At 35.8% G+C, this 14,891-nt stretch overlaps 1 protein-coding gene and 1 pseudogene across 1 annotated transcript; both read left to right on the plus strand.

Moving 5' to 3' along the window:
- The first annotated feature begins 2,415 nt into the window (after positions 1 to 2,415).
- On the plus strand, positions 2,416 to 5,804 carry LOC120186334 (annotated as a pseudogene).
- A 3,597-nt stretch (positions 5,805 to 9,401) lies between these two features.
- LOC120186222 (G-type lectin S-receptor-like serine/threonine-protein kinase SD2-2) lies at positions 9,402 to 12,488 on the plus strand. Its single transcript, XM_039190213.1, has one exon. It carries the CDS (start codon positions 9,667 to 9,669, stop codon positions 12,238 to 12,240), a length of 2,574 nt encoding a protein of 857 aa, XP_039046144.1. The 5' UTR covers positions 9,402 to 9,666; the 3' UTR covers positions 12,241 to 12,488.
- Positions 12,489 to 14,891: the final 2,403 nt, after the last annotated feature.

Below are 14,891 nucleotides of genomic sequence, written 5' to 3' on the forward strand. Positions count from 1 at the left end.
AGAAGTTTTATTCAATGTCTCATAAGTTTCGGTTACATCTCTATTTATAATAAAAAACCTGGTACATAATTAAATAATTAACCTTGTACCGTATTGCGGGGGCGCAGCCCCCGCACCCTCAACCCACATAATCGTAACCCCTCTACAAGACTTTTTTTATAAGGACAGTTGATGTTCGCTTCGCTCACTCAACTCCATCCCCTATCTTCTTTACTGATATATTTATAAATCATACCTATCATGTTCAATTGTAGACAAAATCTGACATACAAAACACATTTCTAGATGGTTCAGAATCATACCATAGTGAGACTGGCCCCCATTGCTGTAACAGTTAACTTCAAAGTTAATCATGTCAGATCTCATTTGAGCTACAAGTCAGTGAATGTTTGGCCTAGAAAGATGAAACCAGTCCTACAACCACTAGCTAGTTGTGATGATAAAGTCACCATGCATTTGACAATGAACTTATTCTGGTTTGTCAAAGACTATGGTAACTTAGACGTAGAGCTCAATTGGTTGAAGGTGTAGATTGTAGCTGCGTATAGTTAGTGTCCTAATTATTTTGTAATAGAAATAGAGCTATTTATTATTTAGTATGTACTATATATCTTATCTAGTAGGACTCTAAGATAGTAGGATTTAGGGGTTATTAGTGAGTTAAGTAACTCGTGGTAGCTCGAACTCGACTCGGTCAAAATTCGGTAAAAGTTTAACTCGGGTTGACTCGACTCGAGAACTTAACAAGCTAAGTCGAGCAAAGTCCAACTCGACTGGATAAGTTCGCGAGCAGCTCATTAATTTTTTTGCAATTTTTTTCGTAGTTGTTTTAAACAATTATTTAATTCAAAAATTACAAATGTGCTGAAAGATAATAAAAACATGATAAATGACTAATCTATTTATTTATAGTATTAGTAGATTTTATCTATAGTTAAAAAATAAAATAAAATAAAAATTTTAATGAGCTTAACGAGCAACGAGTTGATTAACAAGCTTAACGAGCAACGAGCTGATTAACAAGCTTAACGAGCAACGAGCTGATTAACAAGCTTAACGAGCAACGAGCTGATTAACAAGCTTAACGAGCAACGAGCTGATTAACAGGCTTAACGAGCACGAGTCGAGCAACAAGTTTTTTTAACGAGCATGAGTCGAGCACAATTTTAACGAGCTTAACAAGCAACGAGTCGAGTCGAGCACTGCCCGATTCGCGATCGACTTGCTCTGCTAAGGGAAAATACAGAGAATAACTGTTCATTTCTCTGTACAAGAAATAAGTTAATGCAACAAAAGTAGAACATAATAATGGGATGAAACCCTGCCATTCTTACCTAGTTTTAGCAATTTAGAAGGTACATATCCCAGAAGCATAGATCTTTGGCAGTTAAAAATCGTATATTCATGCTTTACTAGACCAGGAATTATAGTGTACATATCTAAAGCTTTAGTGTAAGATTTATGATCAGTAGAGCAATCAGATTACAATAACCTGCAATCTTCATTCTTAATCTGATACCGATACCAGACAACGACACTAATACCATTTTGAGCTTTAATGTTTAAGATATAGTATGGAAATTAAACCATGCCCTACAACAAAAATGCTGTTTTTAGACTGTTTAGTGAGTTTCAAATGATTCTTAATATAATTGAACCATCCCAGAACATTATGCAATATACACGTTTTAATTTTACTTCATGACATGAAAACCTGTTTGATACATCTGATTGTTCATTGGAGGTGAATCTAGCATGTTTGTAAAATGACCACTTTAAACAAACATATGTGTACGCATTAGTTTTATCTTTATAATGAACTATAATATAAATTCATATGTTTTCATCTGTTTATTTTTATTTCACTCGTCTAGAGTTAGGATTTTTGGCTAGAATTCTCCGCCTCTCTTCTCATCCCCGCCGCCGCTTCCAACGGTTAAATGCTTACTACTTTTCGTTATTTTCTGATGAAATCGTTTATTATTCATTAAAAATAATTTACTTCTTTTGTTCTCCCTCCGTTACATATCACTTTCCTCTTTCCCTGGACTTCTTATATTAGGATTTAATGAAATTTATATGACTTCAATCTCTCTCTTTTTTTCATGTAGTTATTTCGTTCGTTCGTTGTTTGTCTGCACAATTAGTGATTAAATTTCCCATTTTTTCTTTTAAATCTGAACTGTTTCTGCGATTTGGTTTTTAACTTTAAGTTGTCCTACTTAGCTTCAGATAACCATGTATGGGTTGTTATAATAATAATAAGAGAAATAATAATAAAATGTCAAAGGCGTGAAATTCATGTGTGTGTGTGTGATTGATGTTTGCAATTTTAGTTCTTTAGGGTCTGTTTTGTGTTCCATTTTTAGATAAGCTAGGCATCTGGCATTAAGAGGCTACATTTCATGTTTTCAGCTTATAGGCTGATGGATTTAGCATGAATTGCTAAAATTTCACTGGCAATTTCCTTCCAAAGGCAGTAAAACTGTAAAACATTGGATAACTTAGCCTCTTGGTTTATTTTCTGTATATGCGGCATTATTTCATAGCTGTTTGTTTTCTTTCTCGATATATAGATAGCCTGTGAATGCATACTACTCTGCTATAAGCTGTAAGCTAGTGATGTCAACAGTTATTTTCGTTAAGCTGCCAACTCCGGCTAACCCAAGATGATGTATGCCAATTATAATTCTCTGATTTTTTACAGATTCTATTTATATGAAACAGTTATGATAATCGTTTGATAATGTATTCTACCACTTTGCTCTTTTCGTAAAGAAAATTGACCATGGTAATTCAATATAGGATCTTGGCTTGTTCATGCTTCCAGAACTAGCTGTTTTGTCCTATCTTTTAAGTTGGCTTCTTTAACCCCTTGCTTTGAACCTTTAATATTATAATTATCCACTGATGTTAAATAACAGGGAAAATGCACCAAGCTCCATTTGCGTGGGGTTAAAGACAGATAATTGTGGGAAATGGGAGGCTGCTCTTCTTCTTCCAGGAAACCTCTTCTGCATGGGACAACCGTGTATTACTATGTTAGTAATATGCTCATCTTATAAATATTTTTAATGTCTAGTATCTTATATGACTTTTTATTTCTTCATAGTAAAGAATGGAAGTTGTTTTTTGGAATATGGAAGTACTCCCTTAACATTATCCATAACAACAGATGGGAAAAAGGAATGGAAAAGGGAGCAAAGAAGATGATTTTGAAGTTTGAACTGCCCCTAATTCACGTTTTTCTTTTGTCATTGATTATTCAATAAGATTGTTATTCTTAAATCTCTATCATCCCTCCCCCCTTTACTTGAACTGGTTGTAGAACCCATGATCTGCCACTGATCCTTTGGATCTGATTAACGGTGAGAACTTTTTCGGACTCTAAGATTTTCTAAAAGCTAGAAGTTTGATGTTGTCATGTCATTGTGCAAGCTGAATATAGATGTTTTGCGTGCATAAATTTGTGAAAAATAGTTCTGGTTTTGTGCCGCCTTATTTGATTCTTTTAGTTTACTTTAAGAAGGGAAAATTTGATTAAGAGCAGACAAAGAAACCTGAAATTTGGTACGAGAGTTAGGGTCCCCTAACTTGAGAACTCCCTCATCAAAATACCATAAAAGATTCATATGAGACTGACTGCATATGCATTTGAAGAATGGAGCTTTTGAGGCTTATACTGCTTCTTTTCAATGGCCACAGTTTATAAGTAACTTACGTAATAATTTCTAATTTGTATAGGTGATCTTCATTTATCTACTATTTTGATATAAGAGTTCTGATAATCTCTATTATCATCATATCTTTGAATTTTAAAACTCCTCCCACAGTATCCACCAGCTTTGGAAGAGAATGAGTCTTTACCACCTCATGAACGATAAACCTCTGTAATGGCTGCAAGTTTCCTGGTTAACATGCATTTAGAAGTACCTGACACCTTTAGACCACCTCCTGCACCTTTGCCATATGATTTGGTCTTGGGATGTCAGCAACCAGCCGACTCAGAGCCCTTTGGAGAAACTCTAAGTAGAGGCAGTTTCGAGACTCGGGCAACATGTGAAGATCTTGAAGAATCATACTGCAAAAGACAGTCTAATTTGCTTTTTTCACCAAGAAAATCAGAAGTCTCAAAATTAACCGAATCTAAGGAATCAACGACAGAGGAAGAGGATGCTTGTCCTATTTGTCTTGAAGGTATTGTAATCTCATTGTCTAAGCTCTAATTGCTTGTAGACGTATATCTGTAGCCTGTTTTGCTGTTACTGATCAGTGCATTTAAAAATAAAGCCAATTTCCTTGTTAATATCTTAACAGCTCATAAGTAATGGCTTTTCTGTGGTATTTGCATACGTAGAGTATGACACAGAGAATCCAAAACTTATTACAAAATGTGAACATCATTATCACCTATGTGCAATCAGGTTCGTCTCTTTCAAGTTGAATTTATTGTAATTAATCATACTGTACCCAACAATGTATGGACTCGAACTGTCTGTCATGTACGTTGTGCAAGTACTTGGACTTCACTTGAAGCCTCTTTGTATATATATTATTACACCTATGAATCTGCTGTCTTCTATCTCATATGCCAATTCTTGTGCTTTGCATCACCTGACATGTTTAATATGTTAATACCCGTCTTTCGAAAGAGTGACATGTTATACCTTTTTTAATGTTACAGGAAATGTTATCTGACCCAGACATTTGATCAGTAACGCCCAGAATGCTGCAGATGCATGTTAGTTTTTGGTTCTGCATCAGGTCAGATGGTATGCCTACAAGATTGAATTTTACTAAATTTCTAGTTATATAAAAGGATACATGTATTCAGGCTGTCAAATCTTTTCACCAATCCTTCAGGTGTATGACTTCCAAGAGTAAAGAACCAAGTTGACACAATATGATAAACACAGATTGGGTCTCGGGTTGTTAAAGCTTCGCATTTGCAGTTAAATATTCCGTTGTCGGTTTTCAGATTAGTGGGGAAGATGGAATAAACAGTAAGTCACTGGATGGTATCAGATTCGGATGGGATTAGCCTTATTATGAAGAAGGGGAAGATACTTGTCAGCATGCCTTGCTTCAATTGATGATAATCGGTCAAAGTTTTACTTGTACAGGTTTTTATATGGTTTTCCTTTTGTTTATTTCAGACTATGTCATGTGATATGAATTTTAGATCCATGGAATTGTCTATAGTCGTTGGCTTTGTTATTTTACCAGGTGGTTCAGCTTGAGATAATGCATGATCCAAGACATACATTTGCAACATGTTTCTTATCCTTCCGTCTTATCATATTCATGCAACTCTTTGATTGTGCATGAAAATTTGAGGCCCTTATTGTCTACCTCCATAATTGTAATTACACTTTTTTCTGAATTTCATTTTGGAAATGGTTATGGGTCATTCAAATGGTGGTTTAAACTCTTTTTTTTCTTTTCTGAATACACAGAGGAGGAGGAACAGAGAACTAAGCAAAACCAGCCATCGTTTGGCTGAGGCTGCTATGAGCATCCCCATGCAGCAGCAATCCTGTCCCATCAGGTGTGTTGGAAAGTTTGAACACCAGACGGAAGTGTTTACATCAGAGTTTAGACATGTCATCAGCCACCTTATTTCCTTCTCGATGATAGCTCGTATCGACCTTAGAGATAGACCCTTCAGGTAAAGACAAAATGTCACTACTATCAAGTCTCACGATGATAGCTCCTATCGTCATCTCCATGTAACACTCAATCACGAAAATTGAACAAAATCCTGTAACTTTCATGAACTATTTACCAGGAGAGACCCGCAATAAAAAGATCGCATCTGCAACCACCAGGAAAATCAAATAAGTTCTACAGGTATTTTAATATAAGTCTAAAATAAGGTGTTTTCGATTTTATTATTATTTAAATAATAAAATCAGTAAAAATTATTTAAAGTATTATTATTTTTATCTAAAACATCATTTTTTTAATATTTTCGATTATTTTTAGCGCCTAATAATATTTTCGGTCATTTTTTAGTGTTTAATAATATTTTTGGTTATTTTTAGGGTCTAATAATGATTTCGATCATTTTTTTTAGTGCCTAATAATATTTTCGATTATTTGTTATCGGTTTTGTTATTTAAACAATAATAAAATCGTCTTTTTTTAATCGTATATTAAGATTGTCTTTGAAAAATCAATGGATACATCAAAATTAAAGTATTTAGGTCCCCTTCAGTTGACTGTTTACATACCATTTTCAAACCATTATTTATTTATTTTCATACTCTTATTTAAATGAACATCGGCTCAATTAATGACCAATGTACGTCTTAAAATCGAATCGAATCTTCTTTTACAGTATTTTTCCCCCCGTAATGAATGAGTCGTATCATCTCGTTTTTGTTTTGATTTAGGAAAAAAACCCGCCATTGTCTGTTCATACAGCTTCACTTTGAAAAATGTCGCTCATAAGCAATGAACACTGGTAGGACCACGCACGCTACAATATGGGATCCGAAGCATGTCGGTCCAAACCCCAGACTATGTACTTTACTAATTACATTCTATTATATATATATATTTCAAACGAACAGTAATAACAAAAACTTTCTTTATAAATATATTAAAATGTATAACTAGAAAATGATCAGTGATGCAAACATGATTACAAAGGTGATGCCTATATTTTCTAAGAAGATCAGATAAAGAGTTATCAAAAGTATGCAAAATTGTTTTTTTTTAAGCATAAACAAAAATGAAGGGTTTTGTCATTCTAATTAAATTGAAGACCAAAATTCAAAAATAATATTTTCTTCATTTAGTAATAGTAATTTTGGCCAACAGCTGAACTACTACTACTACTTTATAGGGAAAGTTTGAGCGAGCACCAGATTAAGAGATAAACGTCTCCGTCAAGAAATGGTAAAAAAAATCCAAAAGGTAAAAGGTAAAAGGTAAAAGAGATAGTGAGAAGTGCAGAGTTGTAATAGATATAAAATTTAGGGTCAATGTGATTGGAACAAATGTTTGTGGTCCTAACATGGCTGTCACCATCTTCCAGCCTACAAATCTCACTCCACCCAAAAAAAAAAGCCACATAAATTAAGATTTCTCACATCAAAATTTATTAAAATGAAGGGTTATCTCTCTCTCTATATATATATATACACTTGATTTTATAGGTCCGCGTATCAAGTATATTTTCAATAGTTATCGAATACAATAATTAAAAAAAGTAAAAATATTTACTTGTTATGCAAGTGATTTATTCTTTTCAACTGTAAGAAGATTTAGGTCATGGAACAAAGAAACAATAATCCTACGATATGGCCCAGTCCAAAACATAGAGAGATTTTGTGTTACTTTTTTTAAAATGAGATTCTTAAAATATATTATAATAAATTGAAATTACAAAAATAATATCAAATAAGTATTCTAATATTTTAAAAATAATAATAATAATAATAATTTATTAGTAAATAATATTAATTATTGTATTTGATGTTTATAATATTATTTTTTTTAAAGTTATCGACCAATGAAAAGTTAAAACAATGTTCAAAAATACTTTTCCAAAAATGCAATTTAATTTACATATAATTCATTTCTCGAAATAAGTTTTCCGTGACCCTTAGGTGGCGTTTGGTTCACATGAATATTTATGAGGGAATTGAAATCTGTGAAGGAATTGAAATCTGTCAGGAATTGGAATCCAATTCCATATTCTGTTTGGTTGGCAGGAAATTGAATTGGAATCAAATTCCATATTATGTTTGGTTCGCAGACATGTTAGATGAATTTGATTTCAGTAAAGTAAAATGATAAGATTGCCCTTCTTATTTTTTTTGCTTAATTTTAGTTTGTTTTATAAATTACATGTAGCAATATATTATAAAAATTTAAAAAATATTAAATTTTAATTATATTGATTGATTATTCATTTTAATAAATTATAAAAATCATGCTAATAAACATCATAAGTTAAAATCATCCAAATTAGGGATGACCATGGGTCGGGTTGGGTTTTTGGTCCACCCGACCCGACCCGAGAACAAGGGAACCTCCATCCGAGACTCGACCTGACCAAAATAAAGTTTCACCCGACCCGACCCGAATATATGAATTAGAAGCCCGACCCGACCTGAAATAAAAAAAATATTTTTATCGAATAAAAATAGTGACTTAATTGAAAAAAAATTATATATAGAGGGGTATTATTGTAATTATTCCTAAATATATAAGGTAAAATTATATATGTTTTGGGTCGGGTAGTTTTCATCCTAAATCCGACCTGACCCGAATATCACACTTAAAAAAACTGACTTGACCCGACCAAAATAAAGTTTCACCCGACCCGACCCGACCCGAATATATGAATTAGAAACCCGACCCAAAATAATAAAAAAATTATTTTTATTCAATAAAAATAATGACTTAATTGAAAAAAAATATATAGAGAGGGGTATTATTGTAATTATTCCTAAATATATAAGGTAAATTATATATATTTTCGGGTTAGGTCGGGTCGGGTATTTTTCACCCTAAACCCTAACCTGACTCGACCCGAATATCACACTTAAAAAAACCGACCCGACCAAAATAAAGTTTTACCCTACCCGACCCGAATATATGAATTAGAAACCTGACCCGACCCGAAATAATAAAAAAATATTTTTATTTAATATATGAATAAGTTACCAAAATATTGATAAGGGTAGTATGGTCAAATTTCAATTCCCTCCAACAATAGAATTGAATTCCATCATGGATGAAATTCATTTTCCCTAATTTGATGGAAAGTTGAAGTCACGAGGTATTTCAACTCCCTTTGAAAACTCGAACCAAACATGTGAAAGTGATAAAATTGGATTCCAATTATCCCTAATTTCAAGGGATTCATGTAAACCAAACGCTACCTTAATGTAATTTCAAATCCAACATGTTTTATGGTAACTTGAGTATTCAACGAAAAAGAATTACCACCAAAATTTAGATGTTTATGGATATAAACTAGCAAATATTTGAAACCATAAATTTATACAGTTGACAGATCTCCATCATTAGGGACCAATGCGCTCTTACATAACACAAACCTTAGACATTTGTGATTGTGAGTCTTAAATGATTGTATTCATATTTTTTTCTTATTAAGTATACATTATATTTAGAAAAATTAGGTTTGTAAAGTTAAAATTTATGAAATAACTATCCAAATAGTATTATATTTACTACAAAGAAAGAAATACTAATATTTATTTGATTGCTTTTAACAACCCTTGTTGAAAGCGTGAACTCCAGCACATTTGTCTGCCACAAGACTTAAGACTTTTCCTTCACCTCACCTGCTCTGTTCTTTTCCAAAATGTCCCTCCTCTTCCTGCTTAATTCCATTAACTAACGCATAATATGCCACCACTGAAAATGTTGAGTGTAATTTCCCAAAAGCTTTTCATTTCTTTATGGTTTTTAGTCGTGTCCGTGAATGGCAGCTTTTGCAGATTTCTATAAGAATCCACTCTCTGTTAATCTGTCTTCTTCTCCTCTGTTTTGTTTATATCTATACAGTGTGCTGCGCCTTGTTTTGCTTCAATCGTTCCTCAGATTCCACACGTTTCCATGTCAACTCTCAACGCGGAACTCACTCACCCTCAACACCGAACTGAAAAGCTTGAAACTTCGGTTTAGATGTCGGTGCTCACTTTACCTTCTTTCATGGTTTCTGTTTCTGTGATTCTTTTGGTTTTACTCCATTCGTTTCACACCCAACATGCAATCTCTGTCACCAAAACTTCACCGGATGAGCTTTTTCCACGTGAAACCCTTTATAAAGCAAGGAAATTGGAGTCCAACAATGGCGTTATCATAAGAGGAAACGCAACTCTTCACAGCGTTAACGGTACTTTCGAGCTGGGTTTCTTCAGCACAGATGGGGAATCCAATTGGTATTTAGGAATATGGTACTCTTCCATTCCAACCCAAACGCGCGTTTGGGTCGCAAATCGTGAAAAACCCATCAAGAACATCACCCAATCTTCACTTGAAATCACCGAAACAGGGCGATTAGCGGTGAAGGAGTCGCCGGATTCAGTCGTATGGGAGAGCACAAACCGTGAAAAAGCGAAAATGTTCAATCTTTTAGAGAGTGGGAATCTGGTGTTATATTCATCGGAAGGTTCAAAAATATGGCAAAGCTTCGATCATCCGACGGATACGTGGCTGCCGGGGATGAACATCAGCGCCCAACGATCTTTGACCTGTTGGAAGAGCTTCTTTGACCCATCGCCAGGATATTTCTCTCTAAGGCTAAATCCCCAAGAGTTCAACGAGTTTCAGCTCGTTTACAATTCAACCAATGTGTATTGGTCCACCGGAAACTGGACCGGAACTGCTTTCGCCAATGTGCCACAAATGACAATCCGTTACATTTACAAGTTCCATTTCTCCGATCCGTACTTGCCAATGGCGTCGTTTTGGTACACAGAAAGAGCACTGGATAACGGACTGGACCCTCCATTGACAAGGTTTCAGATTGATGCCAACGGACAGCTAAAGCAATTCACATGGTCGCCACAGATAGAGAATTGGAACATGTTTTGGTCTGTGCCGGATGATAAGTGCAGAGTTTACGGATTATGTGGTGCTTTCGGAACTTGTGCAAGTTCTTCTTTAAAACCCTGTGTTTGTCTTAACGGATTTAGACCTTTGGATGATGAAGGATGGAATTCTGGAGATTTTACCAGTGGTTGTAGAAGAGAAAGTGACGATTTTTGCGAGGATAAAGATGGGTTTGAGAAGCTAGGTTATGTTGGGTTTGATGGATGGACAACGGTGTCGTTTTCAGGCAGTAGGAGTTCTTGTCAGAAGTATTGTCTGAAAAAATGTTCTTGTGTTGGGTTGTATCATAATGGGAGGACTAATCTGTGTAAGAATGTATATGGTTCTGTGTTGAATTTCAGAAATTTGAACTCTGATGGTATCAATGAAGATGTGTTTTATATTAGGGTTCCAAAGGAAGGAATTGCGAAGCAAAATGTGTCGAAAACCATGATTTTGGTTGCTTGCGTTGTCGGGTCTATTGCAGCTTTGGGGTTCTTGGGGTTGATCTTGTTGGTTCTGAGGAAAAGAAGTGAGAACATGAAGGGGAATGGGGATGATGATGATGATGATGATGGTGTTTTCCCCTGTTTGAATCTCAAAGTATTCACTTACAAAGAGCTTAATACTGTGACTCGAGGGTTTTCGGAGAAACTGGGGCATGGCGGATTTGGTGTGGTCTTTCGAGGTGAGCTATCAGATTCTACTCCGGTCGCTGTTAAACGCCTTGAAAGGCCGGGGAGTGGTGAGAAAGAGTTCAGGGCTGAGGTGTGCACCATTGGCAACATTCAACATGTTAATCTGGTGAGACTAAGAGGATTTTGCTCAGAGAATTCTCGTAGGTTACTTGTATATGATTACATGCCTAACGGTCCCTTGAGTGCGTACCTACGCCGAGATGGTCCAAACTTTTGCTGGGATGTTAGGTTCCGAGTTGCATTAGGCACTGCAAGAGGCATAGCATATCTACATGAGGCATGTAGGGACTGTATCATTCATTGTGATATCAAACCCGAAAACATTCTATTGGATGGTGATTACATGGCAAAGGTATCTGATTTCGGATTAGCAAAGCTGGTTGGCAGGGATTTTAGCAGGGTATTAGCCACAATGAGGGGTACCTGGGGCTATGTTGCCCCGGAATGGATATCCGGTATGGCAATCACACCAAAAGCCGATGTTTACAGTTACGGGATGACATTGTTAGAACTAATTGGTGGCCGCAGAAACGTGGAGGCACTACAATCTGCAGAAAACACCAATGCTTTCACCGAGGGAGGGAACGGAGAAAAGTGGTTTTTCCCTCCATGGGCAGCACGCCAAGTAATTGAGGGCAACGTGGCCGCAATCGTGGACAGTAGACTCGGCATTGCGTATAACGTCCAGGAGGCCGAGCGACTTGCTATGGTAGCAATCTGGTGCATACAAGATGAAGAGGTATCGAGGCCTACAATGGGAACGGTAGTGAAGATGCTGGAAGGAGTGGTGGAAGTAACCACTCCCCCACCACCGAAACTGATACAAGCACTAGTTGCCGGGGATTCCTATCGTGGCGTTAGAATGAATTACGACACGTCTACAGCCGGTGATGGATTCTCAAGTGCCGGTTCACGGTCGTCTCTTTGTAACCTCTCGTCCAAATTGGATGAGAATCCAGAGGTCTAATTGTGTACACCATTATTGATGATAACCGACTAATGCCATTGTATCTGTTTCTTCTAGATCTGTTTTCATGCAAATGGAGCTGATAATTGTAGTTAAAGATCATTTTACATGAAAACGACTGTTGCATGTAATCATAAACATTTGAATTCTCATATAAAAGAGAATAATGGTTTATTATTACAGTTTTGACATACTCCAAAGGCACAGAGAAACGAATATTAAAAGCCCCCACCATTATGATTTCACCAATAAAAATGCATTCCCTTGGGTCATGGTCATCTTTTCTGAAGCTTTCCTGTAGGAAAAGAACAAAAAATCTATGCGTCTTTTGCACTTATTTTTATATGTAAAAAACCATTGTTTTTTTTTTGGGTGGGGGGGGGGTCTGAACCCAAAGAAGATTCTGGGCTAACCCATATGTTTTAGTATATGAAACATTATCCAAGGGAGAGGGGACCATGAATTCTCATGTTCTACAACATATGGCTGAGAATAAAAAATCGTCAACTCTGGAATCAGACCACACACATGATGTATAAGATAGAATGTAGATAAATTTAATATAATGAAAGACTTTATTAACATTCAGTCAAAATTTAAATATCAAAAGCTATTATAAAAAGATTTGCAAAATTTGCCTTGAGAAAGCTTTTGACCACCTTCAGTGGTCCTTTATCGTCGAAACTCTTATTGAACCAAGTTTCCCCAGGGTATTAGACGTCTTATTATGCATTATGTCTCCTTCCCGGTTTTCACTTTCAGGCTCAATAGAATGACTATTAATCTCAGCCCTTTTGACTAGGACGCGACGTAAGGGAATGGGTCCTTATCCCCTTTTTATTTTGCTACTTAAGACCATCAGTGGTGCCCTTTTTATTTTGCAAAAGTTGGTTTGTCGCTCTCTCATTTTTTTTTTTTTTTTTTGCGGACGATCTCACCTTGTATGCCAAGACCACCCTTCAACAAAGTGAAATTATTAACTCCATTTTATCAACTTTTGGGAATTTTTTTCTAACCATCAGGTAAGCCAAATAAAATCTCATTTGGTTTTTCTCTAACGCTGATGTAAGCATGCGGGAATCTATTAGCTCATCCTTAGGGTTCCAAGTTGTTGAATCCCTTGACAATTACCTTTCTTCGCCAATGATCTGACACGAGCTGTCTTCATTTTCTTAATCGATAAGATTAAAGCCAAATTGATTGGGTGGGCTGCCCAAACTTTATCACTTGTTGACCGGGTCACTTTACCCGAAGCAATTCTGTAGGCCATTCTGCAAACTATGAAGTTATCAAAAGGTATCTACAAGTAATCATTGTAGTCTTGGTTTTGAAATATCCGTAGTCATGACGTTCATTCTGAAATTGGTTTTCATTTGATAACAAAACTCGAATCTTTATGGGTGAAATTTTTGCGTCAGAAGTATGGTATTCCAGATCTCTTGCCCATCTCACTTCGTCGGGCCTCGTACTCCTCTTTGGCGTACCATATCTTCGCAATGGGATGTTTTGAATGTTAGATTAGTCCCTTGGCAATTGTGGTCTTATCAGCATTCTTGATTATATTTGGATTCTTGCATTGGGTTCTCTTCGGCCTTAAGTCCGTTCGCACCATGGTGAGTCTCCTTCATGCTCACTGGGGGATTTTATCCACTCCAATGGTCAATGGAATATCGCACAACTCTCAAAGGTGTTTACTGACGATGTTATCGAACGTATTATTGGTATCAAATTCCCTGATGATTTAGGTGTAACAGACTTTAGTTTAAAATCAGCTTATTTTCAATTAATGGGTAATGTCTGGGAACCAAAATTACTCATTCGAAAGATTATTCGGCGAATTTTCAGAACGATGCAAACGGTCGGTCTTGGACCACCCAGGCATTACCCATTAATTGAAAATAAGCTGCATGATTGCCCCGCATTCGCCACCTTTGGGAGTTGATGATTCCTGCTGCTTTTCATGGGCCTTTCTTCTCCAAGAATGGTTTCATTGGAATTTAAGTTCGAATATCCTTTTTGCAGATAGTTCTATTCCATGGAATACTCTCTTTGACTCCCTTGTTTGAAAGTTTATCTTGGGCTCGTTTCTACAATATCAACATTCCCATTGCTGTGAACACCCCTGTTATGAAGTTGATTCAATAAGAAGGCCCTAAAGTTGGGTGTTATTGCTTGAACTTTGATGGTGCTTCTTCTATGAAGACGGGCATTGGAGGTCTTGTCCGAGATAACGAAGGTAATTGACTCCTCGGATTCAGCAAAAGAGTAGGTATCGTGGATGCTTTTCAAGCATAGCTTTGGGCTATTTTCACTGGTATGAATATTGCCTGCTCCTTCGGATTCAATCCAACTGTGCTCCAGCAATTCGGAGCTTCAGAATGCAGCTGTTTTTTCCACTTCGTTCTATTAAAATTCTCATTTATTAACTTTTGATTGTTATTTTTTTTAACTTTCACCATAAAAATTTTAAATAATTGAATTTCATAAAAGTGCATGTATAGAAATTAATTTATTAATTTAAAGATATTTTTTTTGATTCAATGAACTTAGGTTATTCTTCATAAATAAAATATATACATTATATTGATTGATTAATGATGTTCATGTACGCTGTGACTAACTAAATATAATAAATACCCCTAAAAAAACAA

The sequence above is a fragment of the Hibiscus syriacus genome, unplaced genomic scaffold (assembly GCF_006381635.1).
Source record: "Hibiscus syriacus cultivar Baekdansim isolate YM2019G1 unplaced genomic scaffold, ASM638163v2 tig00113337_pilon, whole genome shotgun sequence".
NCBI classification, from domain to species: Eukaryota; Viridiplantae; Streptophyta; class Magnoliopsida; order Malvales; family Malvaceae; genus Hibiscus; species Hibiscus syriacus.

What these genes read in the sequence shown, in the direction of transcription:
- LOC120186222 (XM_039190213.1), top strand. Translation starts at nt 9,667, where the DNA reads ATGTCGGTGCTCACTTTACCTTCTTTCATGGTTTCTGTTTCTGTGATT.